The following is a 22,231-nucleotide window of genomic DNA, read 5'->3' as shown; positions in this document are numbered from 1 at the left end:
TCTGTTTGCTTTGTATATTGGTGCTCTCTACACCAACCCCCACATGGGTGGGATGTGTTGATCTGGTTAATGTTTTCAGACTCCTTTTAGCAGAACCATTTATTCAGAAAGTTCACTAAATAGGTAGAACTGGAATTATTTTTATTTAGGGGATGGGATTGGCGAGAATCTTGCCCAATCCATACCTCCTTCCCTTCCAAGGAGCTGTATGGATTGTCTAGGAAACCACAGAGTGGAATAGAAAGCCACTAACTGAGCACAGCTGACATGAGAATTCTGCATTCTGCCCGGCAAGGCCATCTGCTTGGGAACTGAAGATTTGTAGAGAATGCAGGTTTGAAATGATGTGAAGAATCACATGGCAGTTTGGCTAGAGAAAGGTAGTAGGATTGTTGGCGTTAGTCAGCAGGCTGTTGGTTGCTAGGCTTATGGTGGAACCATCTGCTTATTTAGGGGATTTTCTCCTGCAGTACCCAACTCTCTGAGGTGTGAAGAAGGTGGACTGTTGCATTCCTGCAGGCTTAGGTTTTTTCCAGGTGGATACAACACAAGTGCAGAGGGACTAAGGAGGTTCAGGAATTTGGCAGGAGTGTTTGGGGACATGGAGGATGGAATATGGAATGTGAGCTGGATTGGAGGCAAAGAAAGAAAGGAGGAGCGAATGGACAGGGAGAATGGAGAGGGGGCCAAAGGACCCACTGACGTTGAAGAATTGTATTGGGCATGACTGAGCCAGCCATCTAGGGGGATGGGACATGTGGTTGTGGAGGGAGACTTCAATTGTGGAGAAGTTTCAGATGAAGGCCAGATATGAGTGTGCAGGATGAAGGAGGCTGAGGGGAAGCTTCCTCCTTTCCCCCCTCCATACCCCCACCAGAAGAAGCTGGAGTCTTTCTAATTGTTGGAAATTGCTTGGAAGCAGCAAGCACCAGTTCGGACTCTAACCTGGGGGTTCATGAAGGAGGCAATCAGCAGTGGAAGCATTTGAGGACTGCGGTCTCAGGAAGGGGGTGTTTCAGTGTTTGGTAGCAAAACCTAATATTAGGAGATAACAGACCCCCAGGTTCTTGTGCTTAACCTCTTTGGACTTCAGTTTTTTTTTTCATTTATAAAATAAAAGGCCACAAGAGCCTTGAGGGGAAGAAAAGAAATCTCAATGTGGAAGCAAAATCACTGAATGGATCTGCCAACTTCTCTTAATGAGAATAGCGGGCAGGAGGTTTTCCTGGGGACCTACCCAAATGCTAATGGAACTCTCACCAGTTGCCAATTTTACTTATACATATGAATAGACAAGGAAGAGACATCTAAATTTTAATGAAAGGGGAGTTTGGCTTATGTCTGAGCAATAAGAGCAGATAGATCTTGATTAATCAATTAATCTATGCAACAAGAGAGAACTTAAGAGTGATATCCTCCTGGGACTGAGGGGAAGAAGAGGCCTGTTCACTCCCCAGATCGGGGTGGGGCATAAGACGGAGAGGATGCAGGACCCGGGAGAAGACATTCTTTTTTTTTTTTAATTTTTTATTGTTATGTTAATCACCATACATCATATCATTAGTTTTGGATGTAGTGTTCCATGATTCATTGTTTGTGCATAACACCCAGTGCTCCACGCAGAATGTGCCCTCTTTAATACCCATCACCAGGCTAACCCATCCCCCCACCCCCCTCCCCTCTAGAACCCTCAGTTTGTTTTTCAGAGTCCATCATCTCTCATGGTTCGTCTCCCCCTCTGATTTACTCCCCTTCATTCTTCCCCTCCTGCTATCTTCTTCTTCTTCTTTTTTTTTCTTAACATATATTGCATTATTTGTTTCAGAGGTACAGATCTGTGATTCAACAGTCTTGCACAATTCATAGCGCTCACCATAGCACGTACCCTCCCCAATGTCTATCACCCAGCCACCCCATCCCTCCCACCCCCACCACTCCAGCAACCCTCAGTTTGTTTCCTGAGATTAAGAATTCCTCATATCAGTGAGGTCATATGATACATGTCTTTCTCTGATTGATTTATTTCACTCAGCATAACACCCTCCAGTTCCATCCACGTCGTTGCAAATGGCAAGATCTCATTCCTTTTGATGGCTGCAGAATATTCCATTGTGTATATATACCACAGCTTTTTTATCCATTCACAGGAGAAGACATTCTTGACCTTCCCTATAAAATATAAACAGGCAAATCATAAAAGAATATAGAGAGTCAAAACACAAAAAGATGTTTTCTTCCAATAGAAGGTAAAACATTGATCATCCTTTCCTACTAGATTAGCAAAAACTAGTATCTAGTGTTGAAGATACTTGATGTGGGAGACTAAGAAGATACTCTTACACACTATCAGATGGAGCGGAACTGGCTGAATATTTTTGGTGGGTGGTTTGACCACATCTGGCAACATTTTGCATAAGTATGTGTTTGAATCAGCATTTTTCACTTATAAGAATTTACACAATGGAACAAATGTCAAGTGAACCAGGATGTTCATCACAGCACTGGATAGAATGAAAAATTGTGAAAACCTAAATGTTCATCATTATGGGATTGGTAAAAATCTGATAAAATGATCTAACATCATTTGAGTCTTTAGTAAGTTCCAGGTACTGTCTTAAGTAATTTACATGTATTAAGATTAATTAATCCTCAAGACAATCCTGTGAAGTAGGCACTATTATTATCCCTACTTTATAGGCAATAAACTAAGGCATTGAAAAGGACATAGATCCAACTTAATAGTGATTGTAGTTGTGGATGAGGGGCAGGCAAGAGAGTGGGGGTGGGAGCTGAAGAGAAAGAGCCTTACTTAAGTATGTAGAGTAAAAAGGAAAGACTATTAAGTTTGGTTTATATTTTTTTCACTAAATACTTATTTTTACAATTAAAAAAATCAATTAAATGAGATTATTGGGGGTGCCTGGGTGGCTCAGTCGGTCGAGTGGCTGCCTTCAGCTCAGGTCATGATCCCAGGGTCCCGGATCGAGCTTATCCTGCTCAGGGGTGAGTCTGCATCCCCTCTCCCTTTGTCCCCCCCCCCCCCCCGGTTGTGCTCCCTCGCCCCGCTCAAATGAATAAATAAAATCTTAAAAACCCTAAAAATGAAATTGTTGGAATATAGTACTGCTAAGATCTTAGCCGGCTCTCAAGTTGTATTAATCAGTGCGTCTAGCTATTTGATTTACAATGATGGGATGCCTGCCCTTATGTTGACATTGATGGCTCCTGCAGCTGGTGGCTGGGTTGAGGATGAAAAGGGTCAATGTCTGGGAAAGTTACATAGCGGTGCCCTCCACCCCCTTGGAATTTGGTAAGAGTAGGATCTGGATTAAATGAACATCAGAACACCTTCAAGGCAAAACAGTAAGGAAATGGTAAAAGAGCATCCTGCCATCAAGTGTGGCAGAAAAATCTGGGAGAAAGAATTAAGTTTTGTTTTTGTTTGTTTGGTTCACTTTGAATTCCAACATAAGGGGCTTCTTGTTTTTCTGTAACTTGTTGGACCCTCCCAGATTTAACCACTGCTGGGGTGCAGGGCCTCCATAATCATTGCAATTGCTCTGTCCTTGAGCTAGTTCTATTTAAAAGCATCTTAGTTCTTTCCTTTTTTAAGATTAAATTATTAGAGAGAGAGAGAGAGAGAGGGAACGGGGGAGGGGCAAAGGGAGAGGGAGAGGATCTCAAGCAGACACCCTGCTGAGCATGGATCCCAGTGCAGGCTTGATCTCTCAACCCTGAGATCGTGACCTGAGCTGAAATCAAGAGTCTGACGCTGAGCTGACTGAGCCATCTAGGTGCCCTGCACCTTAATCATTTCTTAAATTGAATATGTGGAAATGGTATGTCAAGTGGTAAAGCATTCAGATACTCTGTGTTTTAATGCTGATGTGATATGTAATATGTGATACAGTCCTGTAAAACATTCATTACAAATATATCCTGTCTTAGTAATCCATATATACCTGAAGAGTATAAGTTTTATTATAAATCAAAGCTGCTTTTCCTATTTGATTTTCAGATTTCATTGTTTTTCCCCTCATTGTTACTGGTTAATTGACAGTAGTTCCCTGTCAAATAGTTACCAAAGTATTTGAAATAGTTTGGAAAATGAAAGTCTGACCTATAACCTAATTCTGTTTATTGAATCATAGAATTTCAAAGCTGGATGGAGCTTTATAGATAATTTAGGCAATTTTTCAAGGGAAGTAAGCTTAGAAAAGGTTAATGGATGTGTCCAAAGTCACTTTTATGGCCAGTTAGCGCAAATACCAGGTCTCCTAATTGGTCATCTGGTCAGTCTTTCATTTTCCTTCTGCAGGTGTTTATTGATGACCCATTTCTAGCCTAGCACCATCTAGTTAAATTTTAACCATCTTTATTCACTGAGGAGTATTGAGGTGTTCCATGTTAAAGTGAGTTTTCTTAGTTACCTCTGTGAAATTTACCTTTCAGATCCACCATGTAACTTTTCTTGATAGAAATGTTTTTAAAACATGTATCATTCTATGCTTTCTTAAATAAAATATGGGGAACATGATTTAGCCTACTCTTTGTGACTCGGTTCTGCCTTGAGAGTTAGGAAGAGAGGGTTTAGGAAGAGGTGGCAGGGATAGAGGTCTTCCCTTTACACGAGACCATATCCTTGTGCACTGGAAGGGTTCTGTTTGCAAGCAGAAGCCTCAAAAACCATTGCTATGTATGTGTTTCCACAAGTTGAAATTCATTTTCAAGCATTCACTATACTAAAATGAGGCATCTGTGCATTAAAAATGAGATACCAGTTTCTAAATGTTAGCCCCATCAAGTCAACAAATACATATATAAGTGAGACACTTGAAATATACATTGAGCTTGAGATATCTCCCCCCACACACAATAAACAATTATGTCTTAGTCTTATAGAATTATTCATGCTAGGTGTAATTTTAATGTTTCATCTGGTTTTATGGGAGTAAGTGTTCAGTATTCTTTTTTGTGTGTACTTTCCTGTTGCTTTGAGAATTCCATTCATAAAATGATACTTATTGGATGCATATTAAATAGGTTTTCAAAAAAATAGAAACTAGGGGCAAATGGTTCTCTAACCTTCAACCCTTGTTTATGATATTTATGTAACTTGCATTTTTAAACAAATATTGTTGAGATTAATACTTGAAGAAACATTTCAGTAATTTTTGTTTTTCTTCTTTTGAAAAATGTTTTCCTTGGTAATTAAATTTTTATCACAATCCAAATGCCTATTTCAGTTTTGTAAATGTACTGGATATACAGTCTTTAAAATTTTTAGCGTATTTTCTCTATGGGTGTTTGCTAAGGAAAAAATATCAGTCTTTAGATTTTACATTTTGGCAGTAAAACCTTTGCAGTTTTGTAGATACTTAAAATACTCTTATTTTCATTTTTTCAGAACATGACAGTTTTATCCTCTATGAATGCCAAATAAATATTTCATCATTTCTAAGAAAGATAATTTAAAAATTTATCATTTATACAGTTAAGTAGTTCTTTTTCATGTTTTACATCTAAAAGAGCTGAGTTTACGTGAAAAATCGGTAGTATCAAGAAACAAATTTTGTACTGATTTGATAGCTGCCAACACATGCAGCTATTAATGTTTAAATTATAATGAAGCAGTATTAAAAATACAATTCCTTAGTCATTATAACCACATTTTAAATGCTTGGTGGCCACCATATCAGACAGTGTAAGATAGGGGATATTTCTATCATTGCAGAAAGTTCTATTGGACCAGTGGTGTGTTTGGGGAAGAGAAAGAATGCATTAAAATCAATAATGCCCAAATGTACATCGACTGATGAATGGATAGAGAAGATGTGTGGTGTATACACACACACACACACGCGCGCACGCATACATATACACAATGGCATATTACTCAGCCGTCAAAAAGAATGAAATCTTGCCATTTGCAATGACATGGATGGAGCTAGAGTGTATTATGCTAAGCGAAATAAGTCAGAGAAAGACAAATACCGTATGATTTCACTCATGTGGAATTTAAGAAAACATGAACATAGGGGAAAAGAAGAGAAGCAAAGCAGAAAATAGACTCTTAATATAGAGAACAAACTGAGGGCTGTTGGAGGGGAAGTGGGCAGGGAGATGGGTGAAATGGGTGATGGGCATTAAGGAAGGCACTTGTGATAAGCGCTGGGTGTTGTATGGAATTGATGAATCACTAAATTCTGCACCTGAGACTAATACTACTGGAATTTGAATAAAAACTTGATAAAGAAAAAAAATCAGTAATGTCATTTTTATCATTTTTGTCATGGAAGTCCAATTGCAACTATAGTTAGTGCTACATATTTTTAGTGCAAAGCAGGGAAGAAAAATTATCTCAGGGTTCTTTTTAGGCACCTCAAAGACAACTTAAGAAACAAAAGAATTTGTCCACATATTTGAAAAATTTTCTGTACCTCATTTTCCTCCTTTCTTTCCCTTTTGAAGTGACTTTGTTAATATTTGTAATGCTTTGTATTCAAGCATTCCATGAATTTCCAATGGAATTTTTCTTTTAACGAACTTGGGACATAAGATGCCTATGATTATTTTGGAAGACATACGCCAAGAAATTTGGATATTTGCTGCAGATTTTTCACTGCTTTCCTTTTGGATAGATTAAAACAAACAACTAAAGATGTTATGCTCACATTTCCGAATAATCATAATTAGTATTTTCCCATAAAACTCTGATATATTTTGGATTATCTTTTTTGTATTGCTTATGAATAAATTACCTACATTTGCATTTGCATATTTGCACAGCATAGTCACATTTTTTTTTCTGGGAAACAGGATGTCAGTGGTAGCTTACAAAATGTATATAAATTTGCAGTGGTACTTGACCTATCAGTGATTGCACAGCCCTTCCTAGGAATGGTCTTCTCTTCGCAAGACGGGTTAATGAGCTGTTAATGCTCTCGAGCGCGTTTCTTCTCGACCCCTTCTCCCACTCTCTAGCAACCCCTTTCCTCCCCTACACCTCCCTCCCCAAAAAAGTATATAATGCTTCATAGGATAATTCAAATGAAAACCATAGGTAATACCATTCCTTCGTGCTGCTCATTTCAGAAGAAATTAACTTCACCACCAGAGATGTGATGTTGGTAGATGCAAGTATTGAGAATCCACTGTGTTTTTCTGTCTCCAGGAAACACCAAGGAAATAGGACAAGCGTTTAAGCAAGACTGATGCTTTTTTGGGTCACTTAAAGTTTATTTGGAGAGAAATTTAAAAAGAGGAAAATGAGTAATTAACAGGAAGTGAACCAAGAGACAAGTGGGTAAATGGTAATAGACATTAGGGAGCAAATGGTAACAGGTCTCCGGAAAGCCTTTATAGGACTGCAGAAGAGGAAAGGGTGTGCTGGTTATCTCTCTGTTCCCATTAGCATGCTAGTTAGCGTCTGACTCCTCTGTGGAGAAGTAGTGCTCTATGATAAATATTAAAAGGGGGCACCTGGGTGGCTCAGTTGTTAAGTGTCTGCCTTCGGCTCAGGTCATGATCCCAGGGTCCTGGGATTGAACCCCGTGTCGGGCTCCCTGCTTGGCGGGAAGCCTGCTTCTCCCTCTCCCTCCCTCCCTGCTTTGTGTTCCCTCTCTCAACTCTCTCTCTCTCTGTCAAATAAATAAAATCTAAAAAAAAAAAAAAAAAGAAATACAAGAGGATGAATGGGTTATGCTGTTGGCAGCAAAAGAGGTCTACCTTATTTGTTCCCATACAGTCACCTAGTACTTAACTCACACCAGTATACTTGCTTGGAAACAGTGACATCAAATTACTGATTCAACTAGGAAGCTTGTTGAGTAATGTTGTGATGGTTTGTAAATGAAGTGCTTTTTTTCCTTCAATACCAAAACTTGATTAACTTTTTTTTATTAAAAAAATAATAAAGGGGCACCTGGGTGGCTCAGTTGGTTAAGTGTCTGGCTTTGGCTCAGGTCATGATCTTGGGGTCCTGGGATCAACCCCAAGGTCCCTGTTCAGGGGGGAGTCTGCTTTTCTCTCTCCCTCTGCCCCTCCCCCTGACCGTGCTCTCTCTCTCCCTCTCTCAAATAAGTAAAAATAATAATTTTTGAGGTGAAATGAACTTAATGTAAAATTAACCATTTTAGAGGGAACAATTCAGTAGTATTCAGTACACTCGCAGAGTTGTACGACTACTGCCTCTGTCTAGTTCCATACATTTCCATCACTGCAAACTAAAACCCCTTGCTCATTAAGCAGTTTCTCCTCATCCCCTTCTAAACCCCAGCCCTGTAACCACCAATCTGTGTTCTGTCTTTATGGATTTATCTATTCTGGATAGTTCATGTAAATGGGATTATTCAATATGTGACCTTTTGTGTCCGGCTTCTTTTCACTTGGCAGTGTCCTCAGGGTTCATCCAAGTTGTATTGTATATCAGTCCTTTATTACTTTTTATGTCTCAGTAAGTTCCCATTGCATGTGCATACCACAGTTTATTTACCCATCCATCTACTGATGGATGTTTGGGCTCCTTCCACCTTTTTGCTGTTGTGAACAGTGCAGCTATGAATATGGATTACAGTTACATGTTTGAGTACCTGTTTTTAATTCTTTTGGGTATATACCTAGGTGTGGAATTATGGGGTCATATGGTAACTCTAATTTTTTGAGGAACTCCTGAACCACTTTACCAGCAAGGTACAAGGGTTCCAAATTTCTCCATATCTTCACCAACACTCGTTCTTTTCTAGTTTTTAAAATATTATTATTACAGTGGGTTGAAGTGGTAGGTGTGAGATGATGCTGCATTGTGGTTTGGATTTGCATTTCCCTAATGCTAATGATGTTGAACATCTCTTCATGTGCTTGTTGGCCATTTGTATATATTTAGAGAATATTCAAATCCTTTGCCCATTTTCCAGTTGGGTTGTTTGGGGGTTTTTTGGTAAGAGTTCTTTATATATTCTGGATGTTAGACCTTGAACAGATACATGATTCATAAATATTTTCTCCCATTTTAAATGTTGTCTTCACTTTCTTGTAATTCCTTTTTTTGGTACTTGATATGTATTTTTTAAATTATGTTAGTCACCATACAGTACTTCATTAGTGTAATTCACTTTCTTAAAATATTCTTTGTTGCACAAAAGTTTTTTAATTTTGGTGAAGTCCATTGTATTTATTTTTTCTGTTGCTCCTCATGCTTTTGGTGTCCGATCTCTGAATCCATTGCCAAATCCACAATGATAAAAGATTTACTTCTATATTTTTTCCTGTGTTTTATGGTTTTAGCGGTTATATTTAAGTTGCTGATCCATTTTTAATTAATTTTTGTATGTAGTGTGAGGTAGAGGTCCAGCTTCATTCGACTTTTTTATAAATGCTGTAAAAACTAAAATACATTTAATTCATGACTTCTTTTAAATATGTTTTTAGAGGTCAGAATGGAGCAGGTTTTGCTGAACCCTGAATCCTAGTGGTTTTTAACAGCACAATTATTTCTTTTACTCATACTGCATGACTCTCCTGTTGCTTGGGGACTCTGGTTTATGGTATCCACAGTCAGGGATGAAGGCTGACAAAGCTTCCATCATGTGGTCACTATGAACTTTATGAACTTTTATGTAACTTTTTGTATTTCACCTCAAAATTTTATTTTTTTAACTAAAAAAAATAAGTTTTGGTACTGAAGGAAAAAAAAACATTTAGTTTACAGACCAGCACAATACACTCACTAAGCTTTCTAGTTTTTGTAACAACACCTCTCAAAGTCATGAATTAAGTGCATTTTAGTTCTTATAGCTCAGGCTCTTTAAGGCTACCACTTCAACATAATTTCACTCACCAGAGTAAGTCATTTAGCTATATCCAGCTTGAAGAGAAAAATGCAATCCTACCAGGTGCCCAGAAGGAGAAGAAGAAAAAAATTGGTGGTGCACAGTGCCCACCAGATAACATCACTGAACTAGTGTTTGCAACATATTTGGAAGTGTTGGTTCCAAGATACACAATTGAGAAACATTCCCATTTAAGGGGGTTGGCAATTTTTCTTAAAAGGGTATAGTAAAACATCATTGATTCAAAATTAGAGGTAAATTTTATGTTTAACTGTGCTTGCTGAAGTTTACTTTTACATTATTTGGAAAGAAAAATTATTTAGCTAAATGTAATGTGGGATTTAGTGATGAGAATTTTGGCTTAATTTAGAAAATAATTTTTAACTAGTTTAATAGGAAGTAATTCAGTGATGCTTACCAGTAGGTGTCAGCCACAGCCCATGCAAAGTGCTGCTTATTTGTCAAAGCTTTTTGGACAGGTACTAATAAGGGGTTGGGTTTTTTTTTTCCCCACCCAGTATTCTAATGAACAGTTTTCTTAAGGTCAACTTGCTTATTTTTAAATAAAAACAGAGTGTATCTACTCGTTAATAAAGATAGGGTAACACACCATTAGCAGGAGAAACATTATTCCGTGCTTAATTGCGTGTGGAGCTGTATAGCTTGAAAGAGCTAACTAAGTTCTCATGGGAAGATTAGAATAATGTTTGATGGCACCAAGTAGGCATCTGGAAAGAATGACCGCAGGTCCTATGAGTCAGCCAGATGCGATACCAATTGTTGCAGATAGAACAGATGAGGTTTTTTTTTTATTGGATAAGTCTTTCCTTTTCAGAGAAACAGCTGTTATTATATTAAACCTTTTATTGAACCCCCCCCCCCATATTCCCCCATCCTCAGCTGCCTAGTTTGCCTAGGAAGCTTTGTATGTATGTCCATAAATGGAAGTGCATATTCTCCTTAATAGAGGAGATACCAATACTAAAAGAAACATTTTGAGGATTTGGACAGATCCAAGAGTAACATATGAGGAAAGACTTGTTGTGAAGGATCTCATTGCATATATTAATATCAAAACATATAAAACAGGGGCACCTGGGTGGCTCAGTCGGTTAGGCAGCTGCCTTGGGCTCAGGTCATGATCCCAGGGTCCTGGGAGCGAGCCCCGCATCTGGCTCCCTGCTCCGCGGGAAGCCTGCTTCTCCCTCCCCCACTCCCCCTGCTTGTGCTCCCTCTCTCGCTGTGTCTCTCTCTGTCAAATAAATAAATGAAATTTTAATATATATATATATAAAACAAAAAAGAATCAGCATTTGAAAATGAAATACAAGTGATTTTATAAAAAATGAGTACTCAGTAAATGCTTCTTTGTCTTCATAACAATATTTGTATTCAGTATTTGGCTATCAAAAGGACAAGGGTATATATATATAAGCAGCTTTGGATGCTGTTGTGATGTATTTAAATACATCAGTATATCAACTGAAATTAGTGATGTCATTTCCTTGTTTAAAATAAACAGTGGATTTTTATTGTGTTCAGAATTTTTTAAAAAAGTTTTCCCATGGTATAAGATATAAGCTCTAATGATGTTTTCCATGCCACTCTCTGCAAAATCATTATAGACCTTCGTACCCTATGGCCCAGACATAACAAATTAATGGTATTTCTCTTACTGAGTGTTTATAGCCCAAATTGGATAAATTATGATTGATTACTCAATTATGGAGCAGTTCATACTGTGGGTACTACATTTTTTAATTTTTAATGTAATGTTTTTCAATTATATGAGACATAACATGCTTACCATTAAAAATTCACATTATACTAAAGTAGATGGAAAATAGCAACCCTAGTCCTTTCCCTAATGATAATCATTGTTACTGTTTCTGTATGAAAATTTACTTTCTTACAAATGTAAAACTGTCTAGTCTTTCACTTTTGTTTTTCCATTAACACGACTTTTTTAGAGGTGGGTGGGGCAGAGAGAGGGAGAGAGAGAAAGAGAGTGAGAACCTTAAGCAGGCTCCATGCCCACCGAGCCCTACACAGGGCTCTATCTCACAACCCTGAGATCTTGACCCGAGCTGAAATCAAGAGCTGGACGCTTAACCGACGGAGCCATCCAGGTGCCTCTAACACAATTGTTTTTATGGCAAGATTTTTGAAAATGAAAGATCTGTTGAGAAGTACTATTAGGGAATTAAAGCAGAAGAGATTGTATTTGCAGTTTCCCAGACATACCTCCCTCTCTCACCTTTTCTGTTGCTTCTCGTGCTTAGAAAGCTAACGGGAACTCTTCCTCCCTGCCCCACAGCACCCTCTGAAAATTTGTCTTTCAGGACTCAAGCCACACCTAATTACTACTAAAAAACTATTCCTGATTCTTTGTTGTTGATATCTAGCCTACGCTACAGTATGTTTGAGTGTAGAATAAAATATATATACATATACTTTTTAAAAAAATATATAAGTGTATATATATATATATATATATATATATATATATATTACTCCTGACTCAGTATGCTCCTCTAGTCTCAGCAACTCCTGTCTTTGTGTAAATTTGAACTGTGTGTGTGTGCCCGTATGCACGCACACATGAGCGAGAGAGAGAGGGGAGAGGCTTTCAGTTACTTGTAGGAGGCTTTTCCTTTTACCCAGTGCCTTCAGCAGAGACCTGCTTGCAGTCTGTGAGTGGAATTTCTGATCTTTACATGGAAGGGCCAGTCCTTCCAAAACTCAATCTTGTAAGGCACCTAGATTCGTCCCAATCTGTCTTCCCAATGGCCTGTTTCCTATCCCTGCCATACCACACCCCTTAGGACCTGTGGCAGGGTCTGCCACTCCTCTGGATCATGAGCTCCAGCTTACTCTGGTTACCCTGAGCTTAGTTAGGTCTTGGTTTCTGGCACCTGGGGATTTCCCTTATTTTTTTCCGAGGCACGTGATTTGCGAGTTTGGGGGGGGGGGTGAGTGTTAGTTTTCTAGGGCTGCTTTACCAAATGACACAGGCTAGGTGGCTTAAAACAGAAATTTATTCTCTCACAATTCTGGGGGCCGGAAGTCCAAAATCAAGGTGTGGGCAGGGTGGGTTCCCTCTCAGGGCTCTGAGAGAGAGAATCTGTTCCTTCCTTTCTCTTTGCTTCTGGTGGTTGCCAATGATCATTGATGTTCTGTTGGCTGTGTCACTCCATTATCTGGCTCCATTGTCAGATGGCTTTCTTCCTCTGTGTCTGTTAAGAACAGTCTAGTTTCTTCCATGACTGTGGTGGAATACAAGGTTTCTGGTTTTTCCGAGAGAGATTGATTTTTAAATGTTCAAATGTATAGGTTTAAATTATAGTATGAGCTATGTAAGCATAAAACCCAGACCTGCTGCTTTATTATTTTTGCATTATTTTCTCCAGATTTACAACCCCCCCCCCCAAAGATAGTACTTTGTGTTTAAGCTCATTAGAAATGTTTATACATTTTTCAAAAATAAAATTTAATTCTGAGTTTTTAATTTTCAGCCAGAAAACCTTGCTCAGAAGCTTCCAAACCTTGTGGAACTGTGAGTCTGTTTATTCAAATTTTTTAAAAAAACAAGAATGAAAATAATTTTGAGTTATTTGAAATAATAGGATATATCATTTTAATGTATTAATTTATTTTTTGGTATCATGGTCATAGTGTTCATGTAGGTAGTTCTGCTAAACCCAATAATATTTTAAAGTATTTTACCATTTAAATTTGTGTTTTAAATATCTCACCTTAAGGTAGTAAAGATAAACTTTTTAAAACTATGAAAGATACATTTTTTTCTCGGTGCAGCCTCTTGGTCACAAAATCCTTCTGGACAGTCAGTGTAATTGGAAAAGTTTATTGCTGTTACTACTACTATATTTGTTACTTGATATAAACAGTTCAACAGTGTTTAAAAGCGTTAACATAAAGAGTGAAAACCTACTTCCCTGTGTCCTCCATACCTCATTTGTTTTTTAGTTCTTTTGATGATCACCTCCATAATGCTAAATAATATGTTTACACCTTTGTTTTTTAGTGCATCAACTTTAAGTATCTATTGATTTACCTGTAAGGAGGATATTTAGAATCTTTCCCTTCTTTCCAGCTCCCTCCTAATTTTGTTGAAGGAGGAGTTTGCTTTGCCATTTCTTGTTCTCTTTATTATTTGGCATGATTTTCAAAAGGTAAAGGAAGGAAAACTAACATTACACCTCCATCTTTAAGCTGGGAGTTTGTCATTTCCACTCCCCCCCATCCTTTTATTTTGAAAAATTTCAAACTAACAGAAAAGTTGAGAGCATAAGACAATGAATACCCATATATGCTTCATCTAAATTTAACAGTTAACATTTTGACACATTTGCTTTCTCTTTCTGTCTGCTCTCATCTTCCTCCCTCCTTCCCTTTCCAGTCCTCTCCCGTGCACACACACACACACACACACAAATTTCAGACATTATGATACTTTACCCCTAAATATATCAGTATATATCTCCCAAGAATAAGGGCAGTCTTGCACATAATTCTAATATTATCACACATTAATATTAATTCAGGGGCACCTGAGTGGCTCCGTCGGTTAAGCGTCCTACTCTTGGTTTGGCTCAGGTCATGATCTCAGGGTCGTGAGATCGAGCCCCGTGTAGGGCTCCACACCGGACGTGGAGCCTGCTTAAGATTCTCTCTCTCCCTCTGCCCCTCCCCCTGCTCATACTCTCTCTTTCTCTCTCTCTTAAAAAAAAAAAAGTAGTATGAGTTCAGTAATGTCATCTAATGTACATTGCATATTTAAATTATCCAAATCTCTCTCTCCCCCACCCAGTGTTTTAAACTACTGTACAGATTTGTCTGATTTAAATATCTTTGGTAATTTTTCTACCCCACTGCTTTATCAAGTTTTTAATTTCATTCTTTTTATATATGTGTATATATATGTGTGTATTTTTTGAAGCTTTTGAGAGTGTTGCATGCATCATGTTGGTTTTTTTTTTACCTCTAAATTCGTCAGTGTATATTTTCAAGAAGAAAGAGGTCTTAACATTATTTTAAGTCTACTTTTTGTTTTTATAGGTTCTTTACAGTTTCCTTCATACAGGTTTTGAACATTTCTAAAGTTTATTCCTAAACATTTATATATGTTTTTTGCTGGTGTAAATGAATTTTCCTACCTGTTACCTCTTTTAAGTGGTTATTTTTGAATATATGAGCACTGTTTGTTTTCATGTGTTAACTTTATATCTTGCTACTTTGCTGAAATCTTATTATTTGAGTTAGTTGTATGGTTGATTCCTCAGGGTCTTTCAGGTATACTCTCTTCTGAAAATATAATGTTTCTTTTTTTCTAAACCTTATGCCTTTAATTATTTCCTCTAGTCTGATCGCATTGGCTAGTCCTTCCAGAACAGTGTGAAGTTAAACTTGAGACAGTGGGCATCCTTGTTTCTTTCTGACCTTAGTGGGAATGCCTCCAGGGTTGCCCCATAAGAAAGATACTGGCTTTACAATTAATGTATATGTATTCTATTGTGTTAAGTAAATACCCATTTGTATTAATAATCTATTGCTGCTTAACAAATTATCCGTAATATAGTGGCTTAAACTGTGGGTAGGGGTGCTTAAAAGAATAAATACTTATTATCTCATATTTTCTGAAGATCTAGAATCGGGACTTGGCTTAGCTGGGTGTCTTGGCCTCAATGTCTCTTTCAAGGCTTGCAATCAAGGTTGTTGGGCAGAGCTGCTGTTTTCCCTAAAGGCTCAACTAAAGAAGTGTCCTCTTTGTTTACTTATGTCGTTGTTGGCAAGATTCAGTTAATCTCAGGTTGTTGGTCTGAAGGTTGACTCAGTTCCTTGCTGGCTGTTGGCCAGAGGACTGACTCCCTTACTTCCTTGCCATTGGCCTCTCTGTAGTGTCGTTCCCAACATGGCAGCTGGCTTCCATCAGTGCAAGGAAAAAAAGAGCAAGAGAGGGTATGCAAGACAGGATCCACAGTCTCTTTTTAATCTAATCATGAAAGTGACATCCCATCACTTTTACTATATTCTGTTCATTAGAAACAAGTCAGTAGGCCCAGCCCACACCTAAGGAGAGGCTACTACCCAAGGGCCTAAATGCCAGGTAGTGGAGATCAGTGGGGACCATCTTGGAGGCTACCTACCACACCATTAATTCCTACTTTCTCAAGAATTTTTTATTAGTAATGGATGTGGAATTTATTCAAAGCCTTTTTCAGACTTTAAAGAAAAAAATTCTTGAGGCCTTCAGGCAAAAAAGTGAAACAATCATGAAGATGAAGAAGACTGCAAAGTAATACTCCAGACTGTATTATGTATAGAGTGGTGGTTGCATTCACACTTGACAGTGTTTTTCTTTGAGCGCTTTAAAAGTATTTTTATATAATATATATGTAATTAATTATATATAACATTTGTTTTACATAAGAAATAACAATACATAAATATATTTGTTATAAATAAGTTATATAATATAAATGAAAAAATAATGTATAATTCTGTGTTATGTATATTATATATAATAAATTAGGGGGATTTTAATCATTTTCCACATGTGTTAATATATCATTTTTCTATGGCTACTTTCAAGATTTTCTTTTTTGGTTTTCAGAAATTTAACTATGATATACCTCAGTATAATTTTGTTTGTATTTATGTTGGAGTTTGCTGAGCTTCTTGAATCTGTGAATTTATGTCTTTTCCCAAATTTGAATATCTTCAACCATTATTTCTTTGAATATTTTTTATGCACTATTCCCTTTCTCCTTCCTGGGCACCGTTTACACATCTGCTGATGTCCTGTGTTCCTCTAAGACACTGTTCATGTTTCCTTAGTCTTTTTTTCTCTCTGCATTTTATTTTCTTTTAAGATTTTAAAAGAAGAGAGAGAGAGAGAGCACAAGCAGTGTCGGGGGGGAGGTGGAGAGGGGCAGAGGGAGAAGCAGGCTCCCTGCTTGATGTGGGGCTTGATCCCAGGACTCTGGGATCATGACCTGAGCCAAAGGCAGACGCTTAACTGACTGAGCCACCCAGGTGCCCCTTCTCTTTGCGTTTTAGATTAGATCATTTATATTGATCTTTCTTCAAGTTCATAAACTCTTTCCTTTGTCATATTTTGTTATTCAGCTTTATCAGTAACTTTTTTCAATTTTAGATCTTTCTTTTGTTTGTTCGTTCATTCATCTCTCCATCCTTCCTACCTCCCTCCCTTTTTTCCTTCCTACCTAAATTTCCCATCTTTACATTACAGGCATATTTTACTTTAGATCACTAGGTATAGCTGTAATAACTACATAAAAATTTCTTGTCTGCTGATCCCAACATCTTGGTCATCTTGAGCTTGATATCTATTGTTTGTTGTTGTTAATGGATCACATTTTTTTGTGTTTTCATATGTTGAATAACTTTAGATTATATCCTGACAGTTGGGAATGTTGTGTTTTGGAGACTGGAATCTGTTATATACGTTCAAAGGGTGTTGATATTTTTGCTTAGCAGGCAATTTACCTGGTTTGACTTAAGCAGTAAATGTTTCCTGGAGGGCAGTTGAAATCACAGTGCACTTCTTTTACCTTTAGCTGGAGTTTTTTCTATATTTGCATGGTTCTGGGATTGCCATTGATTTAGGCAAAGTTTAGAAATAGAATTTGGGGTTCCCCTTCCCTGGCTCTTTTTTTCTGGTATTTTCCCTTTATTTGCCAGGTTGTGGTTGCCCTGAACTCTGTCTTCCTGTTCTTTAGGCTAGTAAGACTGAAGTTTTCTATCAGAATTTTAGCTGCTTTGCATGGTAACTGTACCCTGCCTTAAACTAAATCTGTTTAAAAAACAAAACAAAACTCAAACTCACCCAGTGCCATTCCTTCTTCTAAGTTTAGACTCTTCACCAGAATTGGCTTGTTTTTGTTTACTCTGCAGTGTAGAGTCGTGTGTGTGTGCGTGTGTGTGTGTTCTTTAGCATTTTAGTAGTTATCTGCCAAAGGATCAGTCCAGTAGGAGTATATTCTGCTGTACTGAATTGGAACTTGCATTCTTTTCTTTTAACCGCTCTGTGTCTTTATAATTCAAGTGGGTTTCTTGAAGTCATCATTAGTTGGTTCTTTGATTTTTGACCAATCTCACAATCTCAGCTGTTTAACTGGAGTGTTTAGATCATGTTCCATTTAATGTGATTACTGTTATGATTGAGTTTAAGTCAACCATCTTACAACTTGTGTTCTATTTGTCTCAGCTGTTGTTTATTTTTTCCCTCTTTCTTTCTTTAAAATTATTTTAGTGTTATGTAGGATCCCATTTTACTACCACTATTGGCTTATTAACTCTATTTCAATGTTTTAAGGTTTATATTGTGCTTCTTTAGCCTGTTACAGTCTACCTTCACATAATATACCACTTCACATGTAACATAGGAACCTTACATCAGTACTTCATTCTTCGTGCTATTGTACATCTTATGCATGTGTGTGTTTGTAGGTATCTGTCAGTATACATATATATGTACTTATCATGTGTATGCCAGTCAGGGTCCAGTTAGGAGATAGGAACCGTATCTGTAGCTTAAACAGGGAAAATTAATATAAAGAATTGCTGACTAGTAAAATGTTATTAGCTACTAAAAGAAGATAAGAGGACTCTATGGTATTCAGAATTAGTAGTACAAAAAGCAGGTATTACTTTTGGGCTGACGGAAAGTAGGTAATGAAAGGACTAGTGACTTAGGAGAGCTCCATCCCCTAGGTTGATATTTAGACCTCTTCAGTGGAGGTCTGGCTGCCACAAAAACATACAGCCTGCTGGTGGTGAAGGAGCCTGCCAGATGATTTAGGCTGGAGCTGCTCTGTGATACCAGCTCACTGTTGCAGGAAGGTTTTGGTAGTCTGAGCTGATCTGTAGAAGCAGCCTGGCTAGTGGGGAGACAGTTGCCTGAAGTGTGAGCAGAACTACCACAGAAGTGGCCACAGGGTGGTAAGACCATTGCCTGAAGCTAGTTGAAGCTGGTCTGTTGTGGTACATTGCTGGATGGGGGAGAGTGTGGCCTGACTGTGCCACCAAGAACTGCTACAGAGCTGGGTGGGGAGTTCATAGTTTGAGAATGTGGCTTGAGGTTTTCCAAGAGGGCTGCTGAGGTGAGTGCTTCTGGGCCTTGGCCCCTGTGCTAAATAAACAATTGAAGGGGGGCTGGCCCCAGAAGGGAGCGGCTTCCTTCCTGCGGCTGTCATCTGGCAGCGTCACTCCAGTGCCCTCTTTTGACAACCTAACATTAGGCCAGTTGACAAAGGAGACCGGTTGTCAGGATCCAGCACTAGCAGGCAAAGAAGGTAGATTTGGAGCTGACAGACTAAACTGATAACTGGCAGAAGTCATTTTAATTTTGAATTTAGATTGTTAATTTAAAGAAATTTAAAATGAGAAAAGTTATCAAATAAGAAAAGTTGTTTTATATTAATTCCAATATTACTCTCTCAGATTTGGTTTACCTGAATAAAGCCTTTATTTCTCCATCTTTTTTTAATGAGATTTTTTACTTTGAGATAGTGTTGGATCCACATGTAATTGTAAGAAATAATACAGAAAGATCCTGTGTACCTTTCTAGTTTCCAGCACTGTTCACGTCTTACATAAACATAGTACAAGGTCAGCACCAGAAAATTGACCCTGGTGTTATCTTACTCGGTGTTCATCATTTTCTGTGTACTCGTGTGTGTGTGTGTGTGTGTGTGTGTGTGTGTGTTTTCTGTGCAGTTTTATCATGTGTGTAGATTTGTGTAATCACTACCATAGTCAAGGTGGAGAGAGTACTTTCATCACTGCAAGGATTGCTTGAGCTACCCTTCTATAATCACATTTCCTGTCCCCCAAACCTTGGCAGCTACTACTCTGTTCTCCATCTCTATCATTTTATTATTTTGTTGCTGAATTCTATTTCATGGTATGGATGAAATGCAGATTCTTCAGTCGTTTACCCATTGAAGGACATATTCCGGTTTTGTTTTTATCTGTAATAAATAATGCTGCTTGGTGCATTTGTATACATTTTTTGGGGGGAGTAAGTTTTCATTTCTCTGAGATAAATGACTAAGACAGCAATTGCTGAGTCATATGGTAATTACATGTTTCATTTTGTTGTTGTTGAGATATAATTCACATACTATAAAATTCGCCCTTCTAAGTATACAATTCAGTGGTGTTTAGTATAATCATAAGGTTAAGCAACCATTAGTACTATCTAATTCTGGAACATTTTCATCACCTCAAAAGAAACCCATTTAGCATTCATTCCTCTCTTCCTTCAATCCCTAATAACTCCTTGGTGACCAGTGATCTGCTTTCTATTTCTATGGTTATGCTGTCCAGGACATTTCATGTAAATGGAATCATACAATATGTGGCTTTTTAGGTCTTGCTGCTTTAACATTGCATGTTTTCAGGCTTCATCTATGTCCTGTTTCAGAATTCATTATTTTTTATGGATGTGTAATGTTCCATTGCATGGCTATACCATGTTTTGTTTATCCAGTCTCTAGTTGATAAGACATTTCAGTTTTCACACATTTTGGCAAGTGTGAATGCAGGTGTGAACATTCATGTAGGAGTTTATGTATGAACATATATTTTCAGTTCTTTAGGGTTTATACCTAGGAGTGGAATTGCAGTGCTAACTGTTTAACCTTTTGGAACTGCCAAACTGTTTTCCAAAGCTGCATCATTTTACAGTTCCACAAACAATATATGAGGATCCTAATTTCTCCACATCCTCATCAACATTTGTTATTATCTCTCCTTTTGATTACAGTCATCCTAGTAGGTGTGAATTGGTACCATAGTTTTGATTTATATTTTTCTGATTAATGATGTCTTTTCATGGATTTACTGGCTATTTGTTTATTTGTTTGGAGAAATGTCTATTCAAATCTGTTATCCATTTTAAAATTATAATATTTGTCTTTTTATTGAGTTTTAAGAGTTCTTTGAGTGCTTTAGATATTTGTTTTATATATTTGAGATAGCTTTATATATTTGAGATATATAATTTATATACTTGAATGCTTTATATATTTGATACTTTATCAGATACATGCTTTTCAAATATTTTCTCCCATTCTGTGGTTTATCTTTTCACTTTCTTGATAATTTTTTATCTGGCAGCTTGTGTTCTGGTATCATATCTAAGAAGCTGTTTTTAATCCATCATCATGAAGATTTAATTTAACTTTTTCTTACTCAGGTTGTATAATTTTAGCTCTTGCATTTAGGTCTTTGATCCATTTTGAGTTAATTTTTGCATATGCTGCAATATAAAGGCCTAACTTCTGTTTTGCGTGTGCAGGTCCAAATATCTTAGCACAATCATTGAAAAGGATACTCTTTCTCCATTGAATTGTTTCAGCACCTTTGTCAAAAATCATCTGGCCATGGACATGTGGGCAAATTTCTGGATTCTCAATTTTATTCCATTGATCTATATGTCTTTTTGCCAGTAGTACACAAGCTTGATTACTGTAGCTTCATCGTAAGTTTTGAAATTGAGAAGTGTGATTCCAGCATTATTCCTGTTTTTCAAAATTGTTTTAGCTCTTCGTCCCTTGCATTTCCATATGAGTTTTAACATCTGCTTGTCAAGTTATTAAAGAAAAAAGTCATCTGCAATTGATGATAGCGATTGCATTGAATGTTTAGATCAGTATGTAGTGTTGCCATCTTAATAATATTATATCTTCTCATCTGTGAATGTGAGATGTCTTTCTATTTAGGTCTTCAGTTTCTTTCAACATTCTTTTGTTTGAACATTGAATACTTTTCAGTGTAAAAATCTTGAATTTCTTTTGTTAAATTTATTCCTTAGTATTTATTCTTTTTGATTTTATTATACATAGAATGATTTTCTTAATTCATGTTAGAATTACTCATTGTCTAGTATATAAAAATGCAAGTGATTTTTGTATGTTGGTCTTTTATTGTTCAATCTTGCTGAACTCATTTATTAACTCTTTTTTTTGTTGTTGTTGGCGGATTCCTTAGGATTTTCCATATACAAGATCATGTCATCTGTCAATGAAGATAGCTTTCTTTCTTTAAGATTTTATTTATTTGAGAGAGAGAGCATGAGCAGGGAGAGGAGGGAGAAGCAGTTTCCCTGTGAACAGGGAGCCTGACCTGAGGCTCAATCCCAGGACCCTGAAATCATGACCTGAGCCGAAGGCAGATGCTTAACTGACTGAGCCACCCAGGCACCCCAGTAGCTTTATTTCTTACTTTCCAATCTGTATCCCTGTTATTTCTTTTTCTTGCTTAATTTCCTTCGCTATAACATAGAATGTTGAATAAATGTGGTGAGACCAGATATCTTTGTGTTGCTCCTGCCTAATGTTAAGGGAAAAGCT

At 37.4% G+C, this 22,231-nt stretch overlaps 1 protein-coding gene and 1 long non-coding RNA gene across 4 annotated transcripts in view; one reads left to right on the top strand and one right to left on the bottom strand.

Moving 5' to 3' along the window:
* LRRC28 (leucine rich repeat containing 28) overlaps positions 1 to 22,231 on the top strand; it is a 158,117-nt gene that overhangs the window by 9,023 nt on the left and 126,863 nt on the right. For all 3 annotated transcript variants that reach the window (XM_027571285.2, XM_027571284.2, XM_027571283.2), the window contains exon 3: positions 13,346 to 13,386. In XM_027571285.2, the coding sequence (XP_027427086.1) occupies positions 13,346 to 13,386 (41 nt within the window). The remainder of the gene's footprint in view (positions 1 to 13,345; positions 13,387 to 22,231) is intronic.
* The window catches only part of LOC113909759, a 44,141-nt gene continuing 23,952 nt past the window's right edge, over positions 2,043 to 22,231 (bottom strand). The window contains exon 4 of the long non-coding RNA XR_003515807.1: positions 2,043 to 2,169. This is a non-coding gene — a long non-coding RNA (uncharacterized LOC113909759). The remainder of the gene's footprint in view (positions 2,170 to 22,231) is intronic.

This window comes from Zalophus californianus, chromosome 6 (genome assembly GCF_009762305.2).
Source record: "Zalophus californianus isolate mZalCal1 chromosome 6, mZalCal1.pri.v2, whole genome shotgun sequence".
Taxonomy (NCBI): domain Eukaryota; kingdom Metazoa; phylum Chordata; class Mammalia; order Carnivora; family Otariidae; genus Zalophus; species Zalophus californianus.
The sequence above is the reverse complement of the archived record's forward strand: the minus strand, read 5'-3'. Positions and strand labels throughout refer to the sequence as shown.